This window comes from Sarcophilus harrisii, chromosome 2 (genome assembly GCF_902635505.1).
Source record: "Sarcophilus harrisii chromosome 2, mSarHar1.11, whole genome shotgun sequence".
Lineage (NCBI taxonomy): Eukaryota > Metazoa > Chordata > Mammalia > Dasyuromorphia > Dasyuridae > Sarcophilus > Sarcophilus harrisii.
Genome location: NC_045427.1, coordinates 208413521 through 208429781, shown reverse-complemented (window position 1 = coordinate 208429781; position 16261 = coordinate 208413521). Strand labels below are relative to the sequence as shown.

Here is a 16261-nt window from a genome sequence, read left to right as displayed (position 1 = left end):
AAGTTCACCTTTAACTTAGGTGCAGAGATTAGTGAAAACTTCCATGCTCGAGTTAGAAAAATAATGACTTATTTCTAGATCATATGCTCGCTCTCATATAATATATTCCTTGATATTATATTTTCCTCTCAATTCTGAGTGGTCTCAACAAAACAGTAACAATAAAACCACTCCATTCCTCTCTATCCCTCCTAGATTTAAATAAATATAATCACAAATGTACCAAAAAGTCATGTTACACAGAATGAAAAGAATTAAATCCTGAACTCAAATCTTGACACAGAATAAACACTTTAGGTAAATTTAGTTTTTGATGGTACACATTTCAAGAGGCTTAAAAAAAAAAAAAAAAGTTCAGTCAGTTTACTTGATTAAAACTATAGTAAAGAAATAATGTTTCTTTGCGAATAACAACTTTTACAAACAATACCCTCCAAATTATACAATAACTACTTAATATATACAGATTCATAACAGTCCAAATCTCAGACTTTGGTAGAAAATGAATTGTTATATCTTTATAGCTACAAAAGTCTCAATAATTCAAACAGGGTTAAAAAAACATCCATTTTCTTTTATCTAATATCCTGTAGTAACAGTAAAATTTCATTCCATTTCTCCCCTCCCACTCCATTGTGTATATTAAGGAATAGTTCACAATCAGCAGTTTGGGGACAGGAATTCCACAATCAATGAAATGGACGTCCTCTTCTGTGTTTAGTCTTAAGGTGTCCAGCTGAACGGCGAAGTCTTTTTCTCTCTTGTCGATGCTGCTTCTCAGCTTCTTGTTGCTTTTTCTGTTGCTCAGACTAAAAAATTTAAACAAAGAAAAGAAGAGGTAAAGTTCCAACTTTTCCTTCCAGAGTCACCCAAATCCATTCATCCTTGCTAAAAGAAATATTACTGAATTCTGGCTAGTTTAAGTTGGTAAGGCTACATTCTACTCAGGAAAGAATACTGTGGTGGAAGACAGTACAGGGAAAGAGATTTACATTACTAATACACACAGTACAGAGAAAGGCCCTTTAATGAGGAGTAAGAAAAATTGTAAAAATAATACTGTATAAGGAATCAAGAGATCTGTATTCTGTCTGGTCCCAGCTTTGTCACTAGTTCACCTTATGCCTTTGTGTCACTTTCCCTCTCTGATCCTCAGTTCCTTCACCTACAAAATGGCAGTGGTTGGACTGGATGATTTCTCTGGTCCTCTTTCAAATTCTGAAAGTCTATAAATTGATGACACAACTGTCCAACTATATAAGGCTAGCAGGGTGAACACATCCTGTGAATACTTTTTCTTGTATTCAAACTCTTCTTAACAGCATTCTCTCTATCTCAAAACAAAAGCAATATTTCCTAGCTGATTATCTGTTTTATTTTTTAAAGCTTAAGCTTTCAAACACTTCTGCCTATTTCCATAAAATCAAATTAGCCTTTAAGGAATGAAGATTTGTCCTCACTGATGATGTTCCAAAAACTATATCATAGGCTCAGAAAGTGAGTACAGAATAATAACCCTGATGTATTATAAATTGTGGAAATATGATGGAGACAGAGTCAGGTTAAAATAATAGCTGAATGGAATGGAGAAAATATAACTAACTCTTGAATCAAAGTTAAGGTCAAGAACACCTCGATTCAGATTTTTGTCTCTGACAAAAATATATGTATAACAATGAATAAATCACTTAATTGAAACTCATTTTCCTCATTTGTATGAAGAGGGTCATTCTATCTACAGAGCCTATCTCACAGGACTATTGAAAGGCTCAAATGTGATGATGTATATGAAGCATTTTTTTCAAACTTTAAAGCAATAAGCAGCAGTGATAAGTAGTAATACTGTTATCATTAGCATTACTATGGGACATTTGAATCTTACTAACATTATAGAGTCTAAACTAATTTTGTTTATATGTCAGAGTTCTACTTTATTCCAAAAATTATTTGCCTATATTCCTCTATAGCATCTGCTTGATGCTTTACTACTTTTTATTCAAATTTTAGGAAAAATGAAATTATCATTAGACTTTAACATTTTCTCACCCAAAGTAAAAATTTATATTGAATTTAACAATCTCAAAAAATATAAGTGAACTGTCTAAACATAGTATTAAAAATTATAGAAACTGGCATGTACATTATTAAGAAATCTTTATTTAAGTGAAATACCAGAACAAAATTTTGTCCGTTATCACCCTTTCTCAGCTGCCCTTCACAATAAACTCATAAAAACCTTGAGAGGAACACCACATTGCTGAATAGAGTAGTTATAGCACTATCCTTTGTAAAGCTAATACATATTAATTTAACCAGCAGCTTATGAATAAGTGATTCAACTGGATATCACTGGTACTACTTACATCACATTACTGTAAATGCCCTTTAAGACAAAGGTAACAGTTTATATATTACTGAAATTTTACGAAGTGACAACTGTTTTTTATATTCTTTTTCTTTCCTTTTGCTCCCAAAAAGAGGTGAAGTTTAAATGAGACAATATCACTAATCATTCATATTATGAGACAAAGATTTGGAGAATGTGAAAATAAATTGCTAGAATGTAGTTTTTAGTCAGAAACAGGTTCTAGTTCCAGTTCTATCATTAAATATGCTGCTCTGAATGGCAGAGATCGCTTTTCTGGACCTCGGCTTCTTCTTGGGTAAAATGAGATTTAATTTTATCTCAAAGTGTGATCCAGGGACCCCGGAGGTCTACAAGATCCTTTCAGGGAGGCTGAGGGCAAAGATATGTTTTTATAAAATTAAGAGACATTTTGATTTCTAATGTAATAAATAGTGATAGACAGAACCCAAAACACAAAAGCTCTCTAAAGTCCAGACTGGTCTTAAATGAGTCCTAAGATAAAAAATTTAAGAACTGATGAATTAAATGATTTCCAAGATCCCTTCCACATCTGAAACTCTATAATTACAGAATCCTTTTCTCCAATGATCTGGGATGTGTTTGCTTAGTTTTCAGCTGCCAGGGAAGGGAAATTGGGGGAAGGAGGAGGAAGAAGTTTATGAAAAAGAAGGGGGAGAACATGAATACCAACAGGAATGCAGCTTCACAGGAATCACAGTCCCTACATAAATATATCACATTTTACTTAAATAATTTCTTTGTTTTAAAGATGTAAACTTTTTCATGAATTCCACATGGTTAATACCATTTTAAATAAGTTTTTCATCTCTAAAATTTCTGAACAATTTAATTTCTTAGAATTTGTTCACATTTATAAAGAATAATTAGAAATACAATATAGATTTAACCAAAAATATAACAGACACCTATGTGATATAGCCAAAAAATTTCAGTGGATACAGAGTCCAAAGATTTGGCTTAGAATTCCATCTCAAACTGAAATTCAGAGAACTGCTTCCTAACCATGGGCCTGGAAAAAGTCCATGACTTTTCTCCTCTCTGAGCTTTAATATGTCCCTCTGTGAAGTAAAAGTTAGGACAAAATAATCTTTTTCTTAGAGCACTAAATCATGAGCTTACACACAATGGGTATTAAAAATATATATATTGAATTCTCTTGATTTAAATGAATGCTGTGTCCAGTCAAATGCTAAGACCAATGGAGAGAAAAACCTTTGAAAAATACCAGTAGGGGCTCTTTCTTTCTATGCTGAAATCTGTCCATACCTTCCTATCCCAAGTTCTTTTTGTCCATGAAATTTCCATTCATGATCAAAAATTACTTTGCTTTATACAAAGTAAATTTTTCGTGATTCATGTATTGTCATGTTTACTTTGCAAAGAAGGAAACTGAGGCTAAGTTAAGTCACTTGCCCATAAAAACACAACTCTTAAGTGGGTAGACCCAACTATTATCCCAAACATTTGCAAAAATAATCCTAACCAAGTCAGTTATTGTCTATGTCTAGTTTTGATATAATTCCATTTTTAAATTTCTGGAGTATTTTGTTGAATAAAAACAGTGTCAGGAAGATATGTTATTCACTTTATCATGAAATACAAAAAGTTGCTCTAGCTAATCATTTTCTAATTTTATGAAAAGACTTTTAAGAGTCCTGGCATATATTCACTAAGCCAAAGAACTATATAGGAACTAACATATTATTTTAAAATAGTTTAAATGATGAAAGGATGGTCCCTCACATAAAAGCACTGGACTATATGGCTTCGATTCCAATAAAAATGTGTCTTGAATTTCAAATATAATGTAACAATTTTTTAATGTCCAAGATTAATTATGATAAGAAAGTTAAAGTATAAGGAATAGGTAACAGATACAAGAAATCACTTTTAGTAAAAAGTAAATTTTGATTTATTTGGGAAATGCTTTCAAAGAGACTAAAAGATGCTTTCAATTCATAGAGTGAAAGTTATTTACTACTATTAAACTACCTATATCTTCTTTAGGAAAAATTTCAGAAATAAGCAAAAAATTTATGAGATTACAATTGCATATTATTCAAGAAAAAGAAACAAAAATACTGTTAAAAAGCAGTATTCATTGATTAATTTAAAAAAGAATATCACCTCCAGATAGTTATTTAAAAGCCTTCACTAATTAAAAGTACAGATCAATTTAGGGCAATATTCAATATTAAAATAAACATTTCAATAAATGAAAATAGAATACATATAGAGTTTAGACTTAGGAAGGACCTTCAACCCTCTCATTTTACACAAAAGAAAACTGAACCTGGAGGATTTAAGTGTGTTTCTTGCCAAGGACACAGACATAGTGATTGGAAGAGCTGATCTTAGACTAGTCTGGTTATACTTTATTTTTTCTTATTAATTAATGAAATTAAATTTCACCAGGATATTATAGTTCACATCACTGTTTTGATAAAAGATATCCTTTAATCTTTAAATGATAAGGATTTTCATTTCTAAGTTGCAAATATCAATTCAGTAAATGGACAACTGCTAGTGTGCTTGTTCTCTACTAGAAAAAAGAATTATGGCTAACTTCTGAATCACTCAGTCTTGTGCTACTTTCCAGGACTCCTAATAATACAGGACCTCCTTCTTTTAGTCCATGAATTCACAGTCCAAAAAAGCTCTGAAAAAAATGATGAAATACTTGTATAGGAAATGATATTTTACAGAAGAGAAAGAAAACCAGGGAGGTCTGGCTCCAATTTGAGGTCAAGAATATGCCAAATGATCCCAGAGACTTGATCAATCTTTTGTGAAAGTTAAGAGCATCTCACAAATCAAGTGGGAAATGTGACACTAGGTAACTGAAATGCCTTTAGTTCTTTTAAAACACAAAAATGACAGCCCTAAAGCTATTCTCTACCATACTTTCCTTTAAAAAAAAATTTAAATTAAGTCAAAATAATTTACCCTCTTTAATGTGAATGTCAATTGCTTGCTACCAACAGTGGTATCCGATACATTCAGAGTCCCAAGTTTTGCTTCAAGCTGCAAACGATCTTCAAGGGGTTTTCTGGAAAACAAACAAATAAATAGATTTTTTTTTAAATGGATGAAAATTAAGGGGAAAAAATTTATGATTTGACAGGATGAAATGTAACAAAGTCAATCCTCAAGTTAAGTCACACAGTGAATAGAGCACCAGTCCTGGAGTCAGAAGGACCTGGTCCCAAATCCAATTTCAAACATTTAACACTTACTAGCTATAAGATCCTCAGCAAATTAATCTCAGCTGCTCTTCTACCTCCTCCCCCAAAAAGTACCCATACATGTCATGAACACACATGATACCCAGGGTATTCCCAAAAGTTATAATTTTAAGCTATTGAAACTATTAATTCTTTAAAATACTGTAAGATTTTAGGGACACTCCATATATTTAAATCAGTAAATAGCAAAAAATGTAGATATTCCTCATATTCTAGAAATTCAATTCAAAATTTCTCAAGTGCCTCCAATTTTCAATGTACTATGCTAGGTGATGAGATATAAAGGTAGTAAATGATATTACTCACTCACAAAAAACTCAGACTAGAGTTAAAAGACTATATAACTAATATAAGTAACATTGAAAAATCATGTGATAAGCACATAGACAAAAAAAATCAAACAGAATGACAAAGGATTCAAAAGAAGGGTTACTTCTACCTAGGGGAGGCAGAAAAGGTTTCATGAAAGAGAGCACCTGATTTGGGTCTTGAAGAAAATTTTTCTTTTTGAAATATTTTTTATTAATATTTTTTGTTTATATCACAAGAATTTCTTCTAATATCCTTTCCCCATGCCTTCTCTCAGAGAGCCATCTAAAATAATATTCTATTTTTAAAAGGGAAAAAAATTAACAAAATCAATCAACAAATCTGAAAATATACTGAAAAATATTAAAAAACTCCTACCTCTAAGATGGAAGAGAGTATGTATTTTCATATTTCTTTCAAGTCATGCTTGTTTTTTATAATTTTGCAACATTCACTTTTGATTGTTTTATGGCAACTGTATTTTCCACTTATGCTGTCGTTTTACATATTATTTTTAGCTTTTCTTACTTCATTTTGCATCAGATCATGTAAATCTTTCCAGGCTTCTCTGTATTTGTTACACTTTCCATTTTTTCACATCACAGTTTCACATCACATCACATTATATTGATGTACTATAATCTGTTTATTCCCCAATCAACAGGCATCTACTTTAGTTTCCAATTTTTGCTATTACAAAAAGAAGTGCTATAAATATTTAGGTGCATATGGGCATTTTCTCCTTATCAATGACCTCCTTAGGTTTTAAATCTAACAGAAGAATCTTTGGGCCAAAGGGTATAGATATTTCAATTTCTTTATTTGTAACTCCAGATTATTTTCCAAAATGGTTGTCCAATGATTAAAGCTCTACCAACAATGCCCCAGTGTATTTAACATGCCACAATTCTTCTAACACTATTCCCAGTTTTTCTCATCTTGGCCAATTTGCTAAATTTGAGGTAAAACCTAAGAATTGTCTTAATTTGTATCTCTTCAATTCTCAGTGAAGTGGAAAATCGAAAGAGAATATTTTCAACAATTAGAAATGTATGGAGTATCCATTCTGCTCCTGGGTGACAGCTTACATGGATAAAGAGGTAACAAAAGAATATGCTAGGAAACACTAGTCCAGTTTGGCTAGAAGGCAGTGTTTGAAAGAAATAATAAGATAAAAAGCTTGAAAAGTAGGCTGGGGACAGATTATGATTGGCCTTTAATGCCTAAGAAGATCAGTTGGAGGGACAGATAACATGTTGAAAAAATAAAGGATCTAAAAAAACCTGAATTGGCTAAAATAAATGTCAAATATATTGAGATGAAATTTAATAAAAATAAATGCAAAGATTTAACAATGTTTCATAAAATAAACTATATAAATACAAGACTAGATTGATATCACTAGACACAATTTTATACAAAAATGATCTTGGGATTTAGTGGACTGCAAGCTTAATCTGGCTACCATATGGCACAGCAATCAAAAAAGCCATAAGAATATAGAGTTCATAATGAAGGGAGATAAAGAGTCCTGCTTTTAGATCCCCGGTCAGATTAAATGTGGAAGACTGTTTAGCTCTAGATGCTATACTTTAGGAAGGACATTTGCAAAAAGGAAGTTTTAAGCCAGATATAAGGAAATATTTCTTAATAATTAGGATAGGATGGGGCAGCTAGGTGGAGCAGCGGATAAAGCACCAGCCCTTGAAGTCAAGAGGCCCTAACTTCAAATCTGATCTCAAACACTTAACATTTCCTAACTGTGTGACCCTGGGCAAGTCACTTAACCTCAATTGTCTCAGCAAAAATAATAATAATAGTAGTAATAATAATAATTAGGATAAGATGAGAAAGGAAAGGGACAGAGATTAGACAAATGATTTCAGAAGAAACTCCTACCAATGCATCTTCTCTGCAACTTATAGTCTTACAAAATTAGGGCTTTTCAATAAGGGAGAGGTTGCCTAGGGAAGCGGTAGGCTCTCGCTATCACTGCAGATCATCAAGCAGAAAATGAATAGCAAGGAATCTTTTTTCAGTACAGGTTGGGATCTCCAAAGGCCCTTCTAAAGTTTCGATGACTGACTTTATATATCTTTAGGCAATGAAGAGTTATTGAACGATTTTATACAGGGAAGTGGTATAACAATATCTGTTCAAAGATTAATCAGATTCAGGGCTGTATTCTTTGAGACGATAGTCTCGTTCAGTCCTGGGACCAAACACGGATCATTTGGTCCCAGTAAATCTCTCCATTTAATAAACTATTAAATTGTTCTCTTAAAAAAAAAAAAAAAAAAAAAAGGATCAGTCAGATAATAATGAAAGGGATGCATTAGAAAGGAGAAAACTGAAGACAAGAAAAACAGTTCAAAAGTGATTACAACAGTCTAGGCCAGTGGCAATAAATTCTTGAATTACGGTAGTGAACCAAAGATTAGAAAGGGTAAAATATGAGAGAAATTTCAGAGGCAGAGTCAACAGGACATAGCTGTTGGTTGTATACACTGGCAAATGGAAATGAGACAAATTAAACATGAATGAAATTTTGAACTCAGATGTCTGGGGAGAGTTATTAATTCAATAGGAGAGTTAGAAAGGCGTTTTGGGAGAAAGATAATTGAAATTTAAGATATAGTAATTTCACTTGCGGAATCAAAGCAGGAGAGATCAGGGCTGAATATATAGATCTGATAATCATGCATAAAAGTATTAGTTGAAACTAAAAAGATAAATTATGGGAGAAAGGCTAAGAACAGAGTCTATGGGAACACCCACACTCATGGAGAAATAAAAAATATAAACTTGCAAATGAGACAGAAATAGGAGGTCACATCAGCAGAAGGAGCACTAGGAGATAGAAGCCAACAGAGGAGAACATATCAACAAAGAAGTAATGAAAAAAAAATATCAAGTACTGCTAGAAATTTAGAGTGGAAAAGGCCTAAAAAAAGATCTTTAAATGTGATATTTAAGTGGTCATTCATGTGTTTGAAGAGCAGTTCCATTAACATATTGGGGGCAGAAATCCAAATAGAAAGAGAAGAGGATTGGAGTTTATGCCAGTGGTTAATAATGAAATAGAGTCAGCAGGAACAGGCTAATCTCTCTTAGAAGGTGGCAGTGAAGGGGAAGGAAAAGATCAAACTAACAGAGAAGGAGGAGAGTCTGTAGTTTCTTTCGTTTTTAAGGAGCCCCAAACAGGATGGTAAGCAGTATGGTGGGGATAGTGGATGTGTTCTGCCACAGTTCCCTTTTATTGTCCTGCCTCAGTTTTCCTAAATTGTTTTGCCTCAGTTTCTCTGAACTGTTCTGCCTCAGTTTCCCTGAATTGTTCTGCCTCAATCCCCCTGGTGACATCATCCCTCCCTCCTAAATTTAATCCAGATAAGGAGAAAGATATCTATCTTAGACATCATGACTCCAGACCTTCCCAATTTATCAGAATGTCTGGTGCGTCCCCCCATTTTGTCATTGTTCTTCTTAATCCCAATTTATGAAAATTTATGGTCCTACCCCCGACCCTGTCAGAACCAGATTGATGGTCCATTCCCACTCTCAGTGCTGGGACTCTGCCCCTGATTCATCTACCCTGATAGCTTAAGGGCCGTGTGTGTGTGTGTGTGTGTGTGTGTGTGTGTGTATTTCATGGGAACCTCACACTGGCTATGGGATGCTTTGAAACATCAGCCCTGGGGGCAACATGCTCCCTGCACAATCTCTCCCTCTCAAATAAAATATTAAAAACTCTCTCATCTCTATCTTGTATCAGTTTCTCCATTACAGATGGAATCAAGGACATAAACAGAAAAGAGTCAGATTTGGCAAGAATTAAATCCAGCTCAATCACTGCACCTGGAGAAGACTGATGAAGGAAGAAATTCTAAGGTGCAAAGGTGAGGCAACTCATGTCAGACTGCTTTCTCAGGAAAACAGGAGTCAATGTCATCCACAAAACTATTGAAGGAAGGGAGTTGAGGAGAGATAATTTTTTGAACAAAGGGGGTAGAAACTATTAGGAGGGAAGGGGAAAGGAGAGAGTAATTATAGATAATGAAAGGACTGTCACATAGTCATGAGAGCCCAGTTTACATCTGACAGAATAAACATGTACAATTTCATAACTCAGCCCAAAGATCTGTTAATTTCTAAATCTTTAAAGACTTTGATGGTCACTAGTACTTAAGTTTCTATGTCTTTTGTTACTACTGATGTCTTACAAAAGAAACACTAAGACATTCAAGACTAAGAAACAAAGGAACTACAATACAAGTTGTAGCCCAGTCATTATTCAATTGTTTATTCTGATTTCCTTTGGAATGCGGAGAACACTGTTGATAGTTGGCACAAATTGTTAAAAAAAAATATCTATTAAACTTAAGCATTTACCATTTAGATACCCAATGAATTAGTAGATTTTCATTGCTACTTTTCTAGGTGTCTTCCTTGTAAGAAATACCTTTTGAAAAGTATGTTTTGAACTCAGTTTCTAGTATACTTGTATCACATTTTCTAGATTAAATATATCATTTCAATTTACATATTTGGATTTTCTTATGACTTCATTAAAGTTTAACAAATCCTCTAATTTAGTAATACTTGTTCTCTAAATGCTACGGAGCTGTACTCCTTTGGATTCTACTTTATGATGCCCTTTTCCCATTCCACTCACTACCTTTAGGGCTTGCAAATGTGTGTAGTCTTTCCCCATTAGATTATAAATTGCTCCTGACAGTGATCCAGGACAAGTCACTTAAGCCCAATGCCTCCCCCAAAAACAAAAAGAAAAACCCAACAAACAAGATTTTAAATTCCCTGAGAGCTAATGATCATTGTTTTCATTTGTATCTCCAGCTTTTACCACAGTTTCTGGCATATAGCAGGAATTTAATAAATATTTACTTAGTGGACTGATACACAAATTTATTCAATTCCGTTTCCTTGAAAAACCAAGAGTTTTACATAGTTGGGCACAATGACACAATCTTTCACTACGTTGGTTAATGAGAAAAACTGCACTGGGCCCAAAGGTGGGATGCCCAAAACTTTCATTTTAGAACTAAGGCTCCCAAAGTAGGTAATACAGCAAGTATTTGCACCCAGGTCCTCTTGTCTCCTCAGCAAAAATACTCTCTTTTCAAGTTAAAACAACTGATTTATTGGTTTGGTTTTTTGGGGGGGGAGAAAATGGACCTGTGTTTTCATCCATTTAGGGAATTCTTACATTCTTAGAGAGCTGTTTCTGAGGCATGGAAAAAATTCAGTGGCTTGCCCAGAAGCATATAACTGCAAGTGTGCCAAAGACAGGACCAAAACCCTGATCTCCAATGCTGCTAGCAATCTACTCTTACATTGCCTCAACATTTACTTATAACTATTAAATATAAAGGGATAAAATAATACTTTTCTTTTATTCTTAAATCCTCATATTGAAATATACAAAGCGCTTATCAATACTCTACAAAGATGTGAAAGGCTCACAAGAGCACAAAATGAGTTTACTTGTGCTTCTACCATGGCATTAGAAAATAAACAGCTGTATCTTGTGGGACTGGAATTAGTCTGATTAATTTACTGCAAGATGTGGGTCTTGAGAATGGGGTCATCTCTTCTACTAAATAATATTTTTCTGGTGAATTATTTTGAATACAGTTTCCCTAATCCACATGGGAATAAACTAAACATTTATACCTTGGGAAATTTAGCTACAATTTTCAAGTAGTAATGGAATAACGTATCTTCTTCATGTAATTTGGGATGTGGTTAGCATAAAGTGGTAGTTTTTTTTTTCCTAAGCAATAATGTTGTTAAGAAGCACTTTTAATATACTTTTCATCTTCAAAGTTCTTTAGAAACTAAATAATTAATCCTTTCAACATCCCTGAGACAGAGGTATTTATCCCTTACAGATGGGTAATGGGGTAGGGGAAAGAAGTGGTAGATATTAAATGATTTGCCTCAGGCCACATAGGGATTCAAGTCTAAAGCCAGGATTGAATTTGAGAATTTCTGGTTTTCAAACCAGAGCTAGACTTTACCTGATTATAAATGATCTGTACTAGGAACTTTTTCTAATCATGTTCATACATGATGAAAGGATTGAGAATGAATTTTTCCTTTTTTCTTCCTTCCTTCCTTCCTTTCTTTCTGGTAAGGTTATGATCAGAAATGTGACTATAGCACAGAAGTAAATTATGTTTCCCTAAGTAATGTCCGCAACCTTTTAGGATTATAATCTACTCATATCATAGGAGCTGTGAGTAAATATGGAGCTACTGGGACTAAATGTTCCACAAAAAAATAAATTTGTGAGAATTAAGATTTTTCAAGTACATATTTATAAAATTACTATCTTTCAAGAATGACCTTATTTCTTCTATGATCAGGTATTTAAATTCAGGTTTCTTCTTCAATGTGCTTTCAATAAACACTTGTAAAAACTTGTTTCGTCTGGGTAACTTGGAAAGGCAAGCTACGTTTCAGAACGAAGCATGGCAAGAGATCAGACACTGACAGGGACTATGTACTGAGATTTCTACATTAAAGAAAGTTCCACTTCTCTCTCTTTGAAAGTCAACTTAGAATGTGGCTGGTAACCAGCAATTTCTAAAGCATAACTGCATGAGTGCCATTTCAGTCAGAAGCAATTAAGAATATGAACAGACATAGAAGCTGTAAAAATCTAAGGACATTTGAAAATGTTCAATGTTAATAGAATAAAGAAATCAGTTACGACAAGGGGAGAAAAATTGCTACTGTGCAGCTTTCCCAGAATTTAGGGCCTAAAATAGGCTTAGCAGTATACCTGTACCATTCCATAATTCACTTGAAAGCACACTAGGAAAAAAAATATAATTTAAATGCTATATTAGAGAAAGTGCAGTTATATTTGAAAGACAATTTAGACAACTGTCTAAAAAGAGGCTAAAATGATTAGAAGTGCTTTTTAGTAAGATAACAAATATTTGGAGAAAAGAATCTAAATGATGAGAAAGGACGTATTACTGGGTTAAAAAAAAAATAGAATGGGAATAAATCAAAGAAGAAAAACTTAAGGTTATATCCGAAGATCTTTACTTTTCTTAAAAAAAAAAAAAAAAAAAAGAGTCAACAGCTATTTGTTAGGAATGTTTTGAGTACAGACTTACTATCTATAAGGAGTTGATTCACTTGTAAAACAGAATATTTAGGTGATCTTTCATACACTTGTGATTCATACTATACTTGTACCCTCTCTTCCAAGACTGTCATTATGATGTAGGAAACAGAAGGGATTTGGACTATTTATGTCATAATACTCTTGGGGACCAACCTTTTGGAATTTAAGTTCTTCATAGAAGGGTAGGCTGATCTTCAAACAGGAGCTGTGGCCTAATGCCAAACCCATATTTAAAGATTTTCTAGCTTAGCTGATGTCTGTTAGGTCTTTTCCTCCACTGGCATACATAGCCTTTGGAAGACCAGGGTTCTGCACAACAAGGAAAAGAGGTGGGGCTTTTATTAAAACATTCTTTATTATTGCCGTATGTACCTACTATAGTTAATATCTATGCATTTTTTAAAGACATTAACATCTTCTCAAAACATAGGAGGAAGTAAATCAATGTGATCAGCTATGCAACCTACCCTTCAAATATTGGTTTCCTATGACAACAGGGAGTCTGGAAACACTTGCTTTCACATAGTCCTATTGAAAGGTTACTTGAGAAAAACAATGGGTAGAGCCCAAAGTAAACCATTTTCAGTAGTTCTACAAGATGTAATTTTTAAACTTTTAGTATCTGGCTAAGTCAGGTAAAAAATGCAATTTATCAGATGAATTCAATCCACAGAATAAATATATCACTGCAGAAGAAATAGGGGCTTAAAAAAAAAAGTAATGTTAGATTATAGATAAATTTATAGCTACTAAAAGTAGAAAAGGGATTAATAGGCCTTTTAACTTACTTAGAATGAGCTTGCTATTTACTACGGAGGTTTACAAACATGGAATGTTTCTGAGATATGAGAAACAAAGGAAGAAACTTAAAAAATGCAGTTTTTAAAAAGAAATCACTTTATTCTAAGAGGATCTGTCTTATCTTCACTTAATCTTGTCTTTGTTCAGATATTTGAAACATGAATGCATATAGTGTTTTAGGGAAGATATATTATTCCTTTCAAATGGCTGAAGATGAAAAGTTGAACAAGTGCCAAACTAATTTAAATGATAGTGGAAGATGAAGTAGGCATTAACAAGGTATATACATCAATTATCACTCCTATTATGCAGCCTATAATCCTAGCTTTACATCTTTAACCTTAATTAGTCTTAATCTTCTTTTACCTTCTAACTCTGTTGTCTTCCTCAAATCTTCAGACTCTTATCCAAAAGTTCATTCTTGTATGTGAAGAATTTATCCCATTTCAAATCTGTCCTATGAATACTTTGCTTCTAATGAGAGATGAAACCTAACATTTTACAACCTACATATAATTTGGAATTGGATTAACTAAGAGAATCTCATTCTCTTTACTTAACCTCATATCAAATGGAACTGACATGAATAATAAAATAATGCCACTGATTTAAATTTAATTTATATTTGTTGATGATCAAGTCATTATAAATTTTCTAATATCCTTAGAAGAAACAGTAAAGATTATGGTCCCAATAGAAAACATGATTACTTTCTACAGAAAGTATAGGATTAGTTAGCTCCTAAATTACTATGTTCTGTTTCTAGGATATCATATAATTGACTTTATGCAGACTACCCTACTGCATAAATAAATGAAAGGGAGAACTTGGAACAAGAGAGAGAGAGAGAGAGAGAGAGAGGAAGACAAGAAAAAAAAGCACTTATATAGTTGAATATTTCATATAGAAGAGGGACAAAATGTATTCTAATTGGTATCAGCAGAGTGAACTAGATCTAAATGGTAGGGAAAGGAAACCTTCAGTCTCAACATAAGGAGGAATTTTGTAAAAATTAGAAAGGACTTCTGGTGAGGTAATGAGAGTCCCTTATGAGTGGTAGTGTTCAAGCAGAGGCAAGATGAAGACTTGGTTGGGAATAATGTTTTGAGTGAAAACCAGACAAGAGAATTTCTACTATCTTTTTAAGTATCCATAAATTTGGCTTCTGAGATTTAAAACATTTTAATATCTTGTGTTTTAATGTTTCCTGAGTTTTTTGATAAAAGACATTTGGCCTCTACCATACACATATGCACATGGAATAAATACTATTCAAGGGGACTGAATAGGCAATGTGCCAACTGCAAAACATTTGGAGCCCTGACCACAACTCAACCCCATATGTTACTTACTTCATTAGCTTCTGTTTTTTTGCAGAATCCTTGAAGCTTCTGAATTCCTCCCCTGCTTTGATCTCAAAAAACTGGGGTTTCAGCACTGTTTGCTGATCCTCCTTAAACCTTTCCTGCCACCTCAGTTTTTCCTCTTGGCGGAGAAGTTTGCGCTGTTTCCTGACCTCTTCAACCCAGTCTTTTTCATCATCTGAAGTCTCAGAACTTTCTGCATCACTTGGTTTTCCTTCCGGTTCTTCCTCCTCTTCCTGAAGACAGAAATAGTTAGAGGCACCACTTTTTCCCCAAAATAGGAACTAGTTCTTTTTTTTAATTAGCATTTGCCCAATTAGAATATGTGACAATTTCTACTACGCCCCAATTTTAAGAGAAAGCTAATATTAAATAAAATATGCCAAATAAAACAGTTAGAACTGTCTAAAATAATGTCTCAGCCATCTATAACATCTACTTGTTTTACAGCTTAATTGTATGAAAATTCTCATTAATTTGAAAAAATAGGTACATTACTTGTTCAAGGAATTCCTGTTGCTCTAAGAGTTTTAGTTTCTTTTTTCTTTTTTCACTTAGTTTCGAAACAAGTGGATTCAGAAGCCTAAATTCTTCACTCTGTTCATCCACCTGGAAATCAGGGTTCTCAAACATAACTTTGAATCGATCATCACTGAGAATGTTTGGTAATTTCTGTGAAAGAGAAAGAGAGAAGTGACTGGCACATTTTAAATTCAGTTTTAGAAAAATATGGAGCTGAACAAAATCACTTATAACAATTTTAATTATAATTTTTAATGATAACATGACAAAAAGCTGCACACGGCCAACATTACTTAATTACCAAACTTCTTTAGAACTAGTTTCAAGAATTTCCCAAATGCCCCTAAGTTTTAAATACCACCATTGAAATAATATATCAATTTCTTAATCAACATAGTTCAGCCTTCCCTGATCAAATCTAACAATTTTCTCCTGTGCGGGGGAATTATTCTTCAAAATATTATTAATGGGA

At 33.3% G+C, this 16261-nt stretch overlaps 1 protein-coding gene across 1 annotated transcript in view; it reads right to left on the bottom strand.

Moving 5' to 3' along the window:
• Window positions 1–348: 348 nt before the first annotated feature.
• Window positions 349–16261, bottom strand: part of NOL10 (nucleolar protein 10) — a 103208-nt gene continuing 87295 nt past the window's right edge. The window contains exons 18-21 of the mRNA XM_031951295.1: window positions 15766–15939; window positions 15256–15503; window positions 5336–5438; window positions 349–809 (exon numbers count right to left, since the gene is read on the bottom strand). Of these exons, the coding sequence (XP_031807155.1) occupies window positions 690–809; window positions 5336–5438; window positions 15256–15503; window positions 15766–15939 (645 nt within the window). The 3' untranslated portion in view covers window positions 349–689. The remainder of the gene's footprint in view (window positions 810–5335; window positions 5439–15255; window positions 15504–15765; window positions 15940–16261) is intronic.